This window comes from Hippocampus zosterae, chromosome 8 (assembly GCF_025434085.1).
Source record: "Hippocampus zosterae strain Florida chromosome 8, ASM2543408v3, whole genome shotgun sequence".
NCBI classification, from domain to species: Eukaryota; Metazoa; Chordata; class Actinopteri; order Syngnathiformes; family Syngnathidae; genus Hippocampus; species Hippocampus zosterae.
Window position 1 is genome coordinate 22834066 of NC_067458.1, and position 18245 is coordinate 22852310.

At 45.5% G+C, this 18245-nt stretch overlaps 3 protein-coding genes across 5 annotated transcripts in view; 2 read left to right on the forward strand and 1 right to left on the reverse strand.

Moving 5' to 3' along the window:
- sh3rf1 (SH3 domain containing ring finger 1) overlaps positions 1-18245 on the reverse strand; it is a 160163-nt gene that overhangs the window by 59824 nt on the left and 82094 nt on the right. The gene's annotated exons all lie outside the window — the stretch shown is intronic.
- Positions 36-7368, forward strand: LOC127605878 (gastrula zinc finger protein XlCGF57.1-like). 2 transcript variants are annotated; one of them, XM_052073732.1, is made up of 2 exons: positions 36-558; positions 5922-7368. In XM_052073732.1, exons 1-2 carry the CDS (start codon positions 240-242, stop codon positions 7247-7249), a joined length of 1647 nt encoding a protein of 548 aa, XP_051929692.1. In that variant the 5' UTR covers positions 36-239; the 3' UTR covers positions 7250-7368. The 2 variants fall into 2 exon arrangements, with proteins under 2 accessions (XP_051929692.1, XP_051929691.1); XM_052073731.1 differs by lacking the exon at positions 5922-7368 and adding an exon at positions 1493-4263 and having other exon boundaries at positions 45-558.
- palld (palladin, cytoskeletal associated protein) overlaps positions 10334-18245 on the forward strand; it is a 44938-nt gene continuing 37026 nt past the window's right edge. For both annotated transcript variants that reach the window (XM_052073705.1, XM_052073706.1), the window contains exons 1-2: positions 10334-10474; positions 12483-13316. In XM_052073705.1, coding sequence (XP_051929665.1) covers positions 12484-13316 — 833 coding nt within the window. In that variant the 5' untranslated portion in view covers positions 10334-10474; position 12483. The remainder of the gene's footprint in view (positions 10475-12482; positions 13317-18245) is intronic.

Here is an 18245-nt window from a genome sequence, read left to right on the forward strand (position 1 = left end):
GGGGGGGGGGTGGTTCCGTCCCGGAAATGTTCAAAATTGACTTAGGCAAGTACGTACGGAAGCATTTCACGTTTTCATATAATACAGTATCACGATTTGACCGTAATAATGCAATATGAAATCTTATTCTGGAGCAAAACTAAACAAAACACTTAAAACGTCATAAATCTGAAAAAGAAAACGTTTTTGGAGCATGGAACGAAGGAAAATAATTCATAGTGCCCAAGCAAAACCGAAAGATGGCAGGAACGCTTCGCCGTGGACCTTCGCTGCCGCTCAATTACCAGAGAAGAAGAAAAAGCCGGAAGTGCCTCGCACATCGCTCAACAAGACGACAGCTAACGGGATTTGAACGCCGTGGGAAAATGTGTAAAGTGAGGGTGCTGCGCGAGCTGGTGAAACAGCGACTAAACGTGGCCATCGAAGAGATATTTAAACTATTCGACCAAACCTTGGCGGACTACGAGGAGGAACTTTGTCGAACCAAAGCGGAGAACGTGAGACAACGCGAATTACTGGATGCTGTTCTCAAGCCTCAAGCTGTTGCACACTCAACAGGTTTACTTCACCTCGTGTATTCAATCACAAACTTCCGTGTCTGTCAGTTGCAAAGTAGCCTGTATCGTTTGCTGAAATGGCGCATTGGGATTAATTCGTGATTAGTTGCAGTCAACCACTGCGAGCCAGCCACCATTTTGACTGGCCCTACCAGGTTTGACAGCATCGGAAAGTGTGTGCTCATTTCTGACAGTGACGTGGGAAATGTGACGTCACCCTCATCCAGGGACTTGCATACATTTTGAAAGGTTACACGAAACCAACGTTTTTTGGGTTTTTTTTATTTATTTTTAAAAAATCTTTATTGAACAAGTCCGAATACAATTCTCAGCAAACAGAAAACAAACATTTCAAATCAACTCGTTTATTAGTAGTAATAGTACTGCGATTTATCCATTTGTGTTCATATTGTATTTAATTGAAAGATGTTTGTTGTTTTTTTTCTCTTTCTCCTTTCTTCTTTCTACATACATTCTTGCTGCTGGAGGCTGTAAATTTCCCCAGTGTGGGACGAATAAAGGATATCTTATCTTATCTTATCTTATTAATCAATCCCAGTCACCACGTGTAACGAGGCAAATCCTGGAATGACGAAAATTATCATAATTTGGAAAATACAATGAATGCTTGTTTGGAATGTTCTACAGAAAACGGCGTAGGTGCCCCCTTTCAATAAAGTAATGTAACATACAAATGTTAAGTAGAATGATTGTAGTAAAAGGCGAATAATGACTACACGAGGCACATTATTTTATCAAACACACGCAAAAAAAGACCAGGCAATGACCCGTAATTGGTAAACCTCCTAATTTTAGGCCCTTGTAATTCAAGACACTGTTGTATTATTTTTTTTTTACTGTTTCAGTCGACTAGTGGGGAAGTGACGAGAGTGAGAAAACCCTCACATCTAATCCATGTCTCTTGTTCTCTTCAGACATCCAGCAAGTGTTGGTCAAGAGTCAAGAAGAGACTCCGGCCTTGCGGCGGGAGTGGCGTTCCAAGGCGGAGGAGCCTTCAGAGCCCCCTCGCATTAAGGAGGAAGCGTGGAGCAGTCGGGATGGGGAAGAGCTTCAAAAGCCAGAGGAGGACCAGGCTGACGTCACCGCCTTCAAGTTGACTGGCGGCATGCATGTGAAAAGTGAAGACGATGGTGCCGAAGCTCAGCAGCAGCTTCATCGTGGTCAAAGTGAGCAGAACACAGAAGCTGATGCTCCCCTGTCAGATATTGACGACGTGATGTCACACTCATCTGACACGGATCACAGCGAGCACGCCAAGGAAGCTTTGGAAAAGAACTCCAAAGGCAGTCCAACACATCACGAGGACAACAAACAGTTCAAGTGCTCCGAATGCGGCAAAAGGTTTGCGCACAAAGGAAGCTTAAAAATCCACATGATCACCCACACGGGTGAGAAACACTTTGCTTGCTCTTTTTGTGCCAAAACCTTCTACTTGAAGCATCACATGAACCGACACATGCGAATCCACACGGGCGAGCACCCCTACTCCTGCTCAGTTTGCGCTAAAGGCTTCCGAGATAAGTACAAACTCATCAACCACATGAGGACGCACGTGGCAGAGAAACCTTTTGCTTGCTCGCTTTGTATGAAACGATTCTCCAGTAGGGAATGTCTGGCGTTGCACGTGACAACACACGTGGAGAAAAACGCAAAAGCCTCCGGCAGCTCCGGTCAGGTTCAGTCACAAGTAGTGAGCAACTTTGCTCCGCTTTCGGATGTAGACAACGACGACGATGATGACGACGCAATGTCTCAGTCCTCTGATACGGATCACAGCGACGACCCCAAAGAGGCGGATAAGAGGCCCGACGGGGACGGTGACAATAGTAACTTCATCTGCTCTGAATGTGGGAAAACCTTCTACCACAAGGGACATTTGAACCGACACATGATCACGCACACCGGGGAGAAACCTTTCGGCTGTTCATTCTGCGGCAAATGCTTCACCCGCAAGTCCGATCTGAAAGTGCACGTACAGGTTAAGCACACTGGCGACAAGCCTTTCAAATGTACCGTCTGCGCCAAAACCTTCCCCGTCAAGAGATATTTGATCACGCACATGAGAAAGCACAACGCCGACCTCCCGTTTAGCTGCTCGGCGTGCGGCAAGGGTTTCTCCGCAAAAGAGGAATTGGAAACGCACACCGCCAAGGATGCCGAATGCGGGGGATCGCAAGCGGACGACACGACGCCGCATTCTTCAGAAACGGACCACAAAAAGAACCCCAAAGGTGACGCCGCGCACCACACGGGCTTCATCTGCTCCCAATGCGGCAAGTCTTTCGTCCAGAAGGCCACCTTGAACCGCCACATGCGAATCCACACCGGGGAGAAACCTTTCGGCTGCACCGTTTGCGGCAAACGCTTCTCCCGCAACGGCGACTTGACCATCCACATGAGAACGCACTCGGCGGAAAAGCCCTTCAACTGCACGCTGTGCAGCGAGTCCTTCTCCCTCAAGCACTACCTGAGCGTGCACATGAAGCGCCACTTTGCCGACAAGCCTTTCGCTTGCTCCGTCTGCGCCAAACGCTTCAACACCAAGGCGCACCTGAAAACGCACATGAAGCGACACACTGGCGAGAAACCCTTTAGCTGCGAGGTGTGCGGCCGCTGCTTCTTCTGCAAGCGAGACGTCAGGACGCACATGAGGACGCACACCGGGGAGAAACCCTTCACCTGCCCCGTGTGCAATAAAGGCTTCTCCACAAAGACTTATGTCTCCATGCACATGAGGACACACACCGGCGAGAGGCTCTTCAGCTGCGACGCCTGTCATAAAAGATTCACTTTCAAGACGCAAGTCTACAGTCACGTGTGTACCGGATACAAAACCAGTAATAATGGCACCACAGGACTTTAAACAGCGCGCCAGACCACCTGTCGACTTATTTCAAGTCCTTTAGTGTTTCGTATAAATCTTTTCAACATGCTGGTAGCACAATGACTTGCTGATAATCCCATCTGACTTTGGGTGAAAGGTGGTCTACATCCTGGACCGGGTTTCCGTCCTGACGAGACAGAATTCAAACCCAACCTGACTAAAAGGAGAATAGTAGCTAAAAATATGTTTTAAAGTTAAGGCAAATACAAACATAACAAAATTGCTCTAAAAATGACAAACGGAGAAAAGACTGAGAGAAGCTATTTAGAAGATAGGAGACCAAATTTCCCAAAAAGTAACAAAAAGATGAAAAATTGAACAAAAATGGATACAAATTGAATCAAAAACATTTTGTTTTTAATAAGCCAGACACCAAATACAAATATCCGACAAGTCCAGTCAAAACTATCCAAAAAATGGAAAAAAAAGGCAACACACCTCAGACATGAAAACACATAAAATTACAATTTTTAAAACCAGCAGATAAAAACCTAACAAAATGCGCCAATTACCGACACAAGGGTTGGGAATTCGCAGCTCCAAATAGACGTACAGTACATATAGTCGGCGTGAATTCAATGCTTTACTCCACCGTACATGGATGTGCCCTGTGACAAGTCCAGGATGTAGCCTGCGCCCCAAACGAGGAGAAGCACAGTGGAAAATGGATAGACGAACTAATTAAAGGTGATTTTACACTTAATTTCTATTTATACTTGTAACTGGATGTAACTTTGCCCGAACAGATGTTTTATGATGCTCACCACCTGGAACAAATTAAAGTTTTTTTTTGTTTTTTTTAATGCAGTTATTGTGGTTAATAATGACATGTTCATCTTTTGTGTGTGTGTGGTGGGTCTCTGTTCAGACTTAATGGCAACATTTTTGTCCACCACTAATATGAATTAAATGTGGACAATGAAACTATTTGCTGATGAAACAACCTAAGAGCATGCTCACAAAACACAAAAATCAAGCAAATCTTAAAACAAAAAATTGATGGAAAAAAAATGATAAAACTGACAAGAATGTACAAAAAAAGATAATTTAAAACCGCTATGGAAATACAAAAAAGACGGGGTTAAAAAGCACATAATACATCTGACAAATGACAAAAAGCAAACAAAGACTCACCCAGAATTGATTAAAAACTGACAAAAATATGGTTGAAAAAAAAATGCCCATTCCCCAAAAATGGACATAAAAACAGACAAATTATGACCTCCACATTATTCAACGAGCACTCAAAAAATGCGGCCTCAGCTCAAACAAAATGCGGTTCAAAAATATAAATTGAATGTCAAATAATTTAAAGAAAATGTTAAAAAAAAGGACAACGATTACCCCAGTGGTGGCAGCAACGTGCTCAACCGCGTCAATTCACCACCGAAGAAGAAAAGGCGGAAGTTCCCAACGTTGCTGTGTTGGCTAGCTTTATCAACCCTTTGCGGCCGTGAAAATGTGCAAAGTGAGGATGCTGCGAGAGCTGGTGAAGCAGCGACTAAACGTAGCCGTCGAGGAGATCTTCCAACTCTTCGAGAGAACCATCGCAGACTACGAGGAGGAACTTTGTCGAACCAAAGAGGAGAACGAGCGACAACGCGAACTACTGGACGCTGTTCTCAAGCCACAAGTTGGAATACACGCGTCGGGTTTGTTCTCGAGTTGATTGGATCACATGTCCGATAAGAAATACACGCCGCACCGACTTTTTCCCGACTTAATAGTTGGTGTCGCCCCCTGCGGCCACAACTTTGGCTTGCGTGTCTGCATTGCGGTAATTTTATTGCTTTAACTGACGTCACCATCGTGACAATCAAGAAACTACTGAAATTAAAAGTCTCTCTGAAGCAAATTTTCACTCGCCTGGCGTGACTGTTTGAATGACGTTATATTTGTCTTAGGTTATAATGTGGCAGTTTGTTTTTAAATAAAACTACAGAAATCGGCCATTTGTTGACGATTTTACAATAGCTAATATAGGCTGATCAAATCTACATCTAAGTTTAAACAGTTGCATCCTTTCCTGCGGGGGTGTCCAACTCATTTTTGTCATGGGCCACATTGTAGTTACGGTTTCCCTCGGAGGACTGTTATGAATTTTGGGAAACCATATGAATGTTTCATCGCCTCTACATATTACGTACACAGCGCACAACAAATTGATGGATAATCCGTTTTAAAATCAAAAGTCAAGAATAATGACCGTTATTGTGGATTACATTCGACAATGTGAAATTTAGGTTCGGACTTTAGCAAGCTTCATGGAACTTGACATGCTTGGTTTGCTTTCGCGGGCCAGATCTGGCCCCCGGGCCTCGAGTTTGACATCTTGTGCTTGACTGTATCGAAAGCATGGCTCAAACTCAAAGAGTTCGACCAAGGAGTTGCATTCCAATTTGTCATTCCGAGAATAAAAGCCCTGCGCAATGTTTATACGTGTTCCTTCTGTCTTTTAGACATCCAGCAAGTGTTGGTGGAGAGTGAAGAAGAGGTTCCCTCCGAGCAGCAGGAGGAGCCAACAGAGACCCTTCATGTTAAAGAAGAAAACGAGGATGAGGATGAGTGGAGCAGCTATGGTGTCAAGCGCGAGGACGACAGTGCGCCTCATGGACGCGGAGAGGAGAACCGAAGCGGCGCGAGTTGGGAAATCGAAGCCAAAGCGGACGTGGGCGACGACATCTCCGCCTCTTCCGACACCGAACTCAGCGACGACGCCAAAGAGCCATCGGACCCCAAAGGTGACAACGGCCCGTTAATCTGCGCAGAATGCGGCAAAACGTTTGTCCAGAGGGGGAATTTGAACAGACACCTGAGAACACACAGCGGGGAGAAACCGTTTGTGTGTTCGTTTTGCAGCAAGAGCTTCACCAGGAAGTCCGATTTGAAGGTGCACATGCAGGCCAAACACACGGGCGAGAAGCCCTTCAACTGCGACGTCTGCGCAAAAAAATTCCCGGTGAAGAAATACTTGATGATTCACATGAGGACGCACTCTCTGGAAAAACCGTTCGCTTGCTCGGCTTGCTCCAAAGCATTCGCCGCCAAAGCCGAATTGGAAGCGCACGGCGACGGCGAGCACTGCGGCGCATCATCACAAGCGGCCGCGCCCCCGCCCGCGCCGCACTCCTCCGAGACGGACCCGACACCCAAGACCCCCATAGGTGACCCGCCGCAGCCCGCCGACAACGCGCAGTTCATCTGCGCCGAGTGCGGCAAAACCTTCAGCCTGAAGGGGACGCTGAAGCGCCACATGCGCACGCACACCGGAGAGAAACCCTTCAGCTGCGCAGTGTGCTCCAAAAGCTTCTCCACCAAGTCCGACATGAAGACGCACGTGGAGACGCACTCGGGCCAGAAGCCCTTCGGCTGCACCGTCTGCGGCGAGACCTTCACGCTCAAGCAGTACTTGAAGATCCACATGAAGCGCCACTTTGCCGACAAGCCCTTCAGCTGCACCGTCTGCGCCAAACGCTTCTTCACCAAAGCTCACTTGAAGACGCACATGAGGACGCACACGGGGGAGAAACCCTTCAGCTGCGAGGTTTGCGGCCGCTGCTTCTTCTGCAAGCGGGACGTCCGGACGCACATGAGGACGCACACCGGGGAGAAACCCTTCACCTGCCCCGTGTGCAATAAAGGCTTCTCCACCAAAGCGTACGTCACCATGCACATGAGGACGCACACCGGCGAGAGACTCTTCAGCTGCGACGTCTGTCACAAAAGGTTCACCTTTAAGACACAAGTTAATAGTCACGTGTGTATCGGGCAGAAAAAAAAGCAGTAAAAGCTCCGCGGGACTGTAACACATTCGCTGCCAACCCAGGAAAAAAAATCAATCTTTGACGTCTATAGTCGTCAGTGGCAGTGAATGCGTTAAAAAGGACGTTATCCATATTTTTTTTTTCTCAACAATTTCAAACGGCTCACATATGTCTTAAAAAGCGTCTCTGACACTCTCCGCACTTGTTTGTGCATTTTGGTGCTCATTTTTTTTTGGGGGGGGGCAATCATTATCACAGAGAGCCTTCTGTATGCAACTCATGCTTCATGTGAAAATCAAGCAAAAATTCATAAAGTTGGGCAAGATTAGCAGGGAACAAAAGGGGGGGGGGGTGCTGGAGCCTATCCCAGCTGTCTTCGGGCAGTAGGCGGGGGACACCCTGAACCGGTTGCCAGCCAATCACAGACTTTAGGACCCACCAACGAACATTTCGTAACACAAAACGCATGAATTAGCACTAATTGTCAAAAATATCATTTTCATTTCATTAGACAAAGATGATATTTTAGCACTCAGCAGCCCCAAATTACACAAAAACCATGAATACATCTTTGACACGTGGGGGGGGGGGCAGTTGTCCAGTCTAATCAATCCACTTTCATGAAGGCATACAATTTTTTTTTTTTTTAGAATATTTACCATTGAGAGGTTGACATTGCGAGGATTTGGACAATTTTAATAAAAAAAATGACTGTAAAGAATTTAATTTAAAGCCTTATCCTTTGACTGGACTAACTCGAACTCAAGTAAAGGAACGATTTACACGGCAATCAAACGCTTCTGTAAACACTGAGAATGAACGGCGCTCGCTCAAAGATCTGCTGGCAATTCGAAGGTACATTTTCTATAGTCGTTCCCCCTTTAGCAACGGGCCAAACACGACATGATTGATTGTGGCTTTGCTTTTTTTGTCGATATACAATATGCGTTCATATCCATCACTTTGTGACAGCATCTCACACCATGTGACATTTGTCTTGTCAGACCGGCCGAGTAGTTTTACGCAATTTTAGGATTACTTCGCAGCGGTTGACGTCTCTTTTATGACCTCTAGGAGAGTTAGAATGTGACTTGAAAAGTGGCTTTTGCCGTTTTAAAATAAAGGTTTCAATCCAGAATTAATTCACTTTGCATTTTTTCTTTATAATTCAATTATTATTATTTTTTAATGGGAACGATTGTTTTGAACCTGCACTCGAATAATGACAGTACAGTATTAAATACAGTGGTGCTTTGGTATTCAAGTGTCCCAAAGTTTTTTTTTTTTTAGATCCTAGCCATTGTTCAGCGGCTGTTTGGACACAAATGTTGGCGTAGAACATCTAGACAGACAATGTCAGGATAACTCGGGCATAAATTCTTAATGCTCTGCAAAGAGCCACCAGTGCTACACTTACCTGGGAATGTTATGTCTATCCTCATGGGTGTATTATACTGCCCCCTGGTGGCCAAGTCGTATATATACCAGGAGGAGCAGCGGGGGTGAAAAAAAATGGTACAAATGATCAAGTCTATTAATATAACAATCTTACTGTATGTTTTTAATCAAGTATGATATCACAGAGTGATATTTTTCAATGTCCCAAAGTTTTTTTTTTTTTTAGATCCTAGCCATTTTTCAGCAGGCTGTTTGGACACAAATGTTGGCGTAGGACATCTAGACAGACAATGTCAGGATAACTCGGGCATAAATTCTTAATGCTCTGCAAAGAGCCACTAGTGCTACACTTACCTAGGAATGTTCTGTCTATCCTCATGGGTGTATTATACTGCCCCCCGGTGGCCAAGTTGTATATATACCAGTAGGAGCTGCGGGGGTGAAAAAAATGGTTCAAATGATTCATATAACTTAATCTTACTGTATGTTTTTAATCAAGTATGATATCACAGAGTGATATTTTTCAATGTATGATGTATCTGGGGGGAAAAAAAAATCCATGAATTGACTTAACATGGTTCAAAGGTTCACATGTACATTTTAAGATAAGATAAGATATCTTTTATTTGTCCCACACTGGGGAAATTTACAGCCTCCAGCAGCAAGAATGTAGGTAGAAAGAAGAAATAAGAAAAAAAAAACAACAAACACAGTTCAATTAAGTGCAATATAAACACAAAATGGATAAATCGCAGTGCTATTTACAATTGTCTTTCACATCATTTAATTATTATTATTATTATTGTTATTTTTTATTTTATTATCATTTAATTATTATTATTGTTGTTATTTGTTATTTTAGGTTCCTCCTGAAATTTCACCGGAAAACTCTTGCGTACATGTGTGTCATCTCAAGACAATCTGTGACGCATGGGGAGTCATGCTGTCGATATGTCGTGTAAGAATAGAAATATTGTAGCACTATTCTGACACCCACACAGAAAAACTAGGCCATCGTCTTTAACAGTCGCCATGAAATCATGCGGCTATTTTAAAATGATACACAAGACGATTTGCGGCGTGATGACGAGTACGCGCGTTTTTGGCTGCGTGTTTAACAGTGGAAATTCCTCCTGGGGTTTGTCACGGGCCCACTCGACTATAATCAGTAGATTGACGAGGAACCGGGAATAGTTGAGGCAGGGCACCAAATGCGATAGGAGGGCTCCACAAATAGATGAAAAGTGAGGCTCTTGAGTTGCTGTCCTGAGCTCTGCGATCGCTGGACGCGCTCCAAAAGTTGCCTTACTGAGGGCCTAAGATGCTCCTCATATGGGCACGGTTGCCCCGCAGCCAAGCGGAGAAAACCCCTCTGCTGGAACTGTGGCTCACTGAACTGGACTAAGATGGGCAATTACATCCCCCCCCCCCCCCCCCCCCCGGGGGTCATCACTTAAATTGTGTACTCACTTGTCTGATGATGCAAGCACACCACTTGTGTTTTCTTTGTGTGACACATTGTAATCATCTGTCAGGGGCAATACCTTAACGCCGCTCTCCCCCCTTGACAGGAGTCCGGCTATGAAACCTGAGTCAGGGGAGCCAAATTTAGCCCCCCACCAACACACACACACACACACACGAACGCACACACACACATTCAGCAAGCAGCCCCAGCCGGGGACCTCAGAGGCACATCGGACCCCGAACCCGAGAGGTGGTCCCGCTATCTCCCTTACGGACCAATAAGGACGGTGACGCTTCTTCCTTCTTGGGCTCATTCTTGAGGCGAAACTGTAAAGAGAAAAGGCAAGAAAAGAAGGAACTCTGGACGAGAAGCTCACTTGAAGGCAAGTGTGGGTTATATCGTGGTTATTAATGTTTAATAATACTTTGATCAGGCATTTTTTTAGTATTATGGAAAAAAGGGCAATTCATGCTACGATATTTTAATACAAGATATTGATACCGCTGTTGTGTATTTTGAAACTGAGATTCATAGATTATGAAATATAATTCTCGATTTGATAATCAATGAGTTGTCATCGCTATTATTTGATCCCATGTGAAATGGTCAGGAATAGAATAGGTTTGCAAAAATCCTGGAATTTTCAGGTGGGCGCCTTGCGGGCCATTTTATGGGCCCAATTCAGGTATGGAAAATGTGGACGGTTAAGGAGAAGTACTTTACAAGAATGTCGGCTTTTGACAAAAGCTCAATGTTTAGACTCATTTTTGTATATTATACCTTCCCGTTAAATTCCCGCGGAAAGTTGACAATTCCAAATATTTCCAAAGTGTCCTTTTTTTACTTCCTGTGGGAACTGACCTGTATTTCCAGGCTGTTTACTTCTCATACACAAGACAGTTTTATCCCATTTCAAATACTTCACAAGAGACCCGACGTTAAATATGAACGAAGTTTCCACGTTCATATTTAATGTTGTCTTGCATCTTGGGATCCGGCGTTTAAGAGCTATTTGCATTCTGGCTTCATAAACATCATCCGCTCTTTACTTTTCACGGGATATTGAAGGACCCCTCTGCTGGCTCGGCTCGTCGTCCGAGGCGGGCGTCGGGGTGCCTGTAGCACGGCCCCGTTTAAAAATAACAGCAGCTGCTCTTTGGGACGCCATGAGGCCTCAGAGCACGTAGCGATACGTACAATGTTGTTTCGTAACAGCCCACGCGTTCGAACAGTTGCCAAAAAGCTCCATGAAATATATTTATATATAAAAAAATATTATCAAAAGAATATGCTTTTCAAAATAATGGCTTGTGACACTTTGTTGAGGTTAGCATGTTCGCCCTCGGTCAGTGTTCCGGTGTCTGATGTGGCCCCTTTGCAAGATTAATTGTACCCCCCTGGCCTAGACGTTTGTATTTCCTTGTGTGAAGTTCACATTAAAATAAAATTTAGGATTTAGAAATCTGCTGTAGCCCTTGAGAGGGAAACCACGCAAGATGGATGCTACATTGCTAGCATCATTCTTATGCCTGCACATCCCGAAGTGTTTGAGCCACAAAGAATTTCTGCTTAAAGCCTCCGGTGTTGTGAACAAATCCCACTTGGGTTGTCACGGGGCTTTCCACACCATGATGAGCGGCGCTAGCCCATCGCAAGCTAACAAGCGTCTGAAGCTCCTTTCGGCTGTCAGGCAGGAGACTTGGGAATCTAAATAACGGCACCAAGATGCTCTGTAAATTGTGGCGAGCTAGGAAAGAAGGATTTTGGGGTCTCTTGAGCCAGCTAGCTAGCTAGCTAGTTAGCTGCGAGCTAGGAAAGAAGGATTTTGGGGTCTATTGAGCTAGCTAGCTAGTTAGCTGCGAGCTAGGAAAGAAGGATTTTGGGGTCTACTGAGCTAGCTAGCTAGCTAGCTAGTTAGCTATAGTGGTAGAAACGCTCTTAGTTCAGTTCTTGGACCCCTTCAGTTCAGTCTGAGTATCTTAGCCATGAGTCAAAATCTTCAGAAGGCTAATGTTGGCTAAAAAGATGACACACAGCTATAATAAGTAATGTTTCCAAAAACCAAAGACAAAGTCTGACATTTTGGGATGGTGATGGACTTGAACTTGGCTTTTAGCAGCCAGATCAAATAAATCACTCAAACAGCCTTTTAGCAACTGAAACAAACATCTCCAGACTGAAGTGTTGCTTGTTCCGTGCGTCTAACTCCAGTAGACTTCTTACTGGACTCACTCAGAAGATCATCAAACAACTTCAGCCCAAAGGCTTTACCAATGGCCACCAGTCGGCAGTAGAATATACTGTATTTGAAAATTCTGCAAATGGTCGATAAATTTGAACGGTTTGGGCCGATAATAACTTTCAAATCTAAAAGACTTGGTGTTTTGCAGGATGCAGGACGGGAGTTGGAACCAGCCACTCCCCCCGATCTCGGTGCTGCTCAAGGACTCTGCGGAAGGTGCTGCCGCCGCCGCCGCCGCCCTAGAGGGGGATGCCGGACTCCTGACTGAGCCTGACGCTGGCGACGGGGACTGCGCCGACCTCACTGCCTTCCTGAGCGCCGATGAGATCAACCGCAGTCTGGACCTGGCCTGGGAGGCTTTCGAGGAAACGGCAGAGAATCAGCATTTGGACCCCCAACAGACTCCTTTGAACGACAGTGAAGTTGTCCAGGAAATCAAAACCTCCAACACGGATGACACCACTGCGCCTCTTCGTCAGGCGGATGGGTCCTCACCTGATAAGTTGAGCCGCCTCAAGCCGGTGCCGCCGGTCTACAAGCAGGATAAACCTCGACTCCTTCACGAAGGCTTGGAGCTAAACGACCGCGCGTCTTCGGCCTCGGACTTCTGCAGCCGCGCTGCTACCTTCATCGAGGAGCTGTCATCCATTTTTAAAGGTTCCTCTCACCTGGAGCATGGTGGGGAGGAGGAGTCGTCCTCCCCCGATAGCGGATATCTGTCACCCGGGAACCAGCGGCCGGGCCCTCAAGGGACCCCGGCCGTGCCCGTCACCACCCGCCAGACGGAGCAGACGCAGCAAGCGGGACCTCCGGAGGGGGCGCCGGTCGCTCCCGAGCAGCAACCTGCTGGGGGTGCGCCGGCCCCATCGGCACCCTTGGCGCCGCCGTGCTTCGTGCAGAAGCTGAAAAGTCAGGAGGTGGCGGAGGGCAGCCCCATTCGTCTGGAATGCAGAGTCAGTGGAAACCCACTGCCACTCATCAGGTACAACAGTTCATCACTTATTTTTTTCCCCCTGATGTACAATGGATAATAACTGCGGGTTCATTATTTGGCAAAGATTCACTGTTAGCTAAATTTTCAGTTCACTATTTGGCAATTTGAAAAAAAAACGTTCAGTTGAAAGGTCAATGAAGTTGAATGTGAGTTGACTATTTAGCAAGGGACGGTGTGATTTTGTGTGTGAGGTTCATTTCAATGCAGGTTCATTATTTGGCAGGAAGCAAAGCAATATACTCAATTGCGGGTTCACTATTTTGCAAGGAGTTGAATGTGCCTTCGTTATTTGACAAGAAGCAAGGCAGTGCAGTTTTACTGGGGTTCGGTATTTGGCAAGCAATTGAATGTGTGCATCACTATTTGGGAAGCAGATTAATGAGGGTCCATTATTTGGCAGGAAGCAAAGCAATATTCTCAATTGTGGGTTCACTATTTTGCAAGGAGTTGAATGTGCCTTCATTATTTGACAAGACTGCGATTGGCTGGCAACCGATTCAGGGTGTCCCCCGCCTACTGCCCGGAGACGGCTGGGATGGGCTCCAGTACGCCCCGTGACCCTAGTGAGGATCAAGCGGTACGGAAGATGAATGAATGAATGAATGAATGAATATTTGACAAGAAGCAAGGCAGTGCAGTTTTACTGGGGTTCGGTATTTGGCAAGCAATTGAATGTGTGCATCACTGTTTGGGAAGCAGATTAATGAGGGTCCATTATTTGGCAAGAAGCAAAGCAGTACAGGACAATTAATCACGGGTTCTCTCCCTGGGTCTGAAGGGGGGCTTGAGAAAATTCCTTTGTTCGCTATTTGTCAAAAAGGAAAGCAGTCGTGTTAAATGCCTTTTTCACCATTTGGCAAGCAATTCAATGTGAGTTCGTTGTTTGGTAAGAGGCGAGGGATTAGATTTTGCATGTGTAGCTCACATAACGGCCACTGGGACCTTAATTGGGCTGAAGTCACCATGAAATGACATCAGAACGTGTCGGCAGACGCTCTTCAGACGGGCCGAGCCTGCGTGCAGATGTCAGTGAAACAGTACAGACTCAACGCGGCGCTGTCCATCGGCGATAAGGCCGAGCCAGAACGTGCTCGTGTCTACGGGCTCGCTCGACTTTCACTTTCTCTGTGAATGCGGTACAGTACCGTCAGTACTGGATCCAGTTGACGTAGGGACAGGTCTAATTTAATGTCTGTGTGGTATTCCACTTGAGAGGACACACTTACTCATATAAACGCACACACATGAACCGTCCTGCCCCCACACCTTAGTTATTCACGGCACGCTAAAAATACACTGCACTCTTGTTTCCAGACACGTAATCCCACCACACACACACACACACACACGCTCATTAAAATTGTGCAATTCTTTTCCATGTTGCTCACTCATTCAGAATTCTGGAATATCTTGCAAGTGCAGTGGTGGGCAACATGCGGCTCATGGGTCTTATATGACATCACCATAGAGGGTAACTTGCGAAAACTCAAATATGTAATTTGGAAGATTTGGTTTTCGTTTGAACCTACTTTTTCCCCATGTGAGCCGAAGTATTGAGCACGAATCATATAACCTGATTTTTGTAGTATTTAGATTTTTGTACCCCATCTATTTAACTATAGAAAAGAAGACCTTGCGATCCAACATCATGCATGCATGCCACATCATGTACATCACCTCGCTCTCTATCTGGAAAGGAACAGCTCATGACTCAAATCTTATTACATCACACAGTATGCGCAACATCCATCTGGATATGGAACGTCCCCTCCCGTGACCCAAAGCATACCGCATCATTTGCCCAACTGCTATCTATGGAAATGAAACCGTCATTGTAGCTGCCCCCTGACCCCAAACAAGATGTTTTAATTCTGCCCTAATTATTATGTGACAACATTTGAAAGGAGTTTACTGATATAGCTTCATGACTTGGAAATAATGTATTTTACAGTCGTGGTCCAAAACATACGACATCGTATGTCCGTGAAAAGGAAATGCTCTATCTATCTAGCTAGCTAGGTAGCTAGCTGTCTCGCTACCTATCTATCTATCTGCACGTCCACGTAGTGGCCGCTAGAGGGCAGCAAAGAACTATGAGCCCATCGACCAGCATGTCTGTGGACATTTCTTGGGATAAATGACGACTTCAGAGTGGCTTTTATCTCAATTTTCTATCTATCTATCTATCTATCTATCTATCTATCTATCTATCTATCTATCTATCTATCTATCTATCTATCTATCTATCTATCTATCTATCTATCTATCTATCTATCTATCTATCTATCTATCTATCTATCTATCTATCTATCTATCTATCTATCTATCTATCTATCTATCTATCTATCTATCTATCTAGCAAGCTATCTAGCAAGCTATCTAGCTAGCTGTCTTGCTAGCTGTCTCTCTGCCTATCTATCGGCACGACCACGTAGTGGCCGCTAGAGGGCAGCAAAGAACTATGAGCCCATCGACCAGCATGTCTGTGGACATTTCTTGGGATAAATGACAACTTCGGAGTGGCTTTTATCTCAATTTTCCTCTAAGAAAGTAGCCAGTAATGATAACCAAACATGATGTATTTGCAGCAGCTCGTTCCCTCATGACCCGAGTTGGACTTTACTTCAATTAGTACTATTTAACACATTATAGTTCTTATGTTCCCTGGGATGCTCTGTGCTAAACCCAAAATGAGCGAGTGGATTGGAACTTAGAAAGAGACACTTTGTTCGAGTCCATTTTCCTTCAATAAGGTCAAGGAGAGCTGAATAAGCTCAAGGGTGATGCATTTTCTTGTAAGAGGAGACAACCACCACTATGCAGCAAAAGCAGCGTCAACATTGGTTGTTCAAACAAGAAAAAGTTCCCCCCACCACAAACGTAGCCACAGTCTAATCAGTCCTTCGTCAGACACAAAATGACGTCAGCCACTTAGGTAAGAATCGGATACATTTTTCCATCACCCCCTCCCCAGAGAATGCTGCATTCTGACAGCTACGCTTTGTGAAATGGTTTCCTATTGTGTAATGATGACATATCCATCATTGGCGTACATATGGGGAATTGGCGTCCCTTCGTAAATCCCCCGCCCCCATTTATTGCGCAAGATTTGTGTTTTTGTCATTCCCCATTCGATTCCTAATTCGGCAAAACAGCTCCTTGTCCACTTAATGTAATTATTATTATTCCATACAATATAATTCCATGATTATGGAATGTAATCCATTTATTTTTATTTAATTTATTCCGACAAAACCTTTGGTAGCCAGGGTGAGCTTTTCTGTGACGTCAGGCCTTCAAAATAAAAGCATACTATGACAATGGAACGTTTGCAGCAAATAGAAGACATTTGAATCAATGGAGGAGACTAAAGTGACTCATTTCTTTTTTTTTGGATCGTAAATTCGACTAGTTGACTGGTCTGTTCAACGTTTCGAATGCGTGTGGTCTTTTCTCTGGTTGTTTTGATGACAGCTTGCAAAGCAGACAGAAAATCCAGCTTGCTCAATTATAATGCACTCAGGTAGCCATTTTCCTTGAGCCTGACGCTCTTCCGTGCCATTACGCTAAATGCAACCCAAACAACACGTGAGAGGAGGCGATGGATGACTGACGGGGGGGTCCGTTATCATCTCTGCCTCGTGTCCATTGAGCCCATTGAAGTGAGGATGACCTTATGAACACATCCTTCCCGGAAAATGCCACCGGAGTTAGATCCCCCCGAAGCAGGCTGCACTTCAGTGAGTTTAATTAGGTTTGAAAAAAAACATTTATTCACCGGGAGCGTTTGGAAGACTCAGTCCCCCCCCCCCTCCTCCTCATTCTTTCTTCATCCCCCACATTTGCTTCCACACAGACGACAGCCATGTGTTGTTACTGTACGAGCACATGGCCTCAAGCAGTGAGAAGTGGAGCAGCCGAATGAAGTCATAGCAGATGACCGGCTGCTGACTCATGACGCAGCCGCTTTGTAACGCTGACTCTTTTAACGACCCCCCCACTATCTTGGAACCCCCCCACCCACCCCCAAAGCTTTACTTGAACTCCTCCTCATGTCTACAGGAGGAAATAGAAAGAATTTGTTGCTTAAAAAAAAAGGAAATCAGAGCGAACCCTGATGTCATCATGACTTTAACGTCCAAGGAGTGAGTGAGTGCTTCCATGCTTCACTTGGACTCCAAATGGAAGACAGTTTACATTGGGGCCCGACCAATATGGAGTTTTGGAGGCCAATGATGATTTAGATGTTTGGCGGAAAGCAATCCCGTTAACTGATTATTTGAAAAAAATATATATATATGTATATGTATATATATATATAATATTCATTCATTCATCTTCCGAGCTGCTTGATCCTCACTAGGGTCGCGGGGGGCGCTGGAGCCCATCCCAGCCGTCTCCGGGCAAGTCGGCGGGGGACACCCTGAATCGGTTGCCAGCCAATTGCAGGGCACACATAGACGAACAACCATCCACGCTCATACTCACACCTAGGGACAATTCAGAGTGTTCAATCAGCCTGCCACGCATGTTTTTGGAATGTGGGAGGAAACCGGAGCACCCGGAGAAAACCCACGCAGGCCCGGGGAGAACATGCAAACTCCACACAGGGAGGCCGGAGCTGGAATCGAACCCGATACCTCTGCACTGTGAAGCCGACGTGCTAACCACTGGACTACCGGGCCGCCTGGACTATATATATTTATATTAATACAGGCATGTCCAAAGTCCGGCCCGCGGGCCAAATCCGGCCCGCGGTCGAATTTCATCCGGCCCTCGGCCCCTGTCATAATATCAGTGCCGTCTGGCCCGCAGGTTGGGCGCAATGGAACACGTGTTGCATTGACTGAGGTCTCGTAGACTGGGGAGTGATGTTTCATAGAGTACTGCTTCCCTCTAGTGGCTAAATGAGTAATA

Excerpts from the sequence above, each read along its gene's own strand:
- LOC127605878 (XM_052073731.1), top strand. The coding sequence starts at position 240 with ATGGCAGGAACGCTTCGCCGTGGACCTTCGCTGCCGCTCAATTACCAG. Across the intron at positions 559-1,492 it reads AGCTGTTGCACACTCAACAG|ACATCCAGCAAGTGTTGGTC; the intron begins GTTTACTTCACC and ends TGTTCTCTTCAG.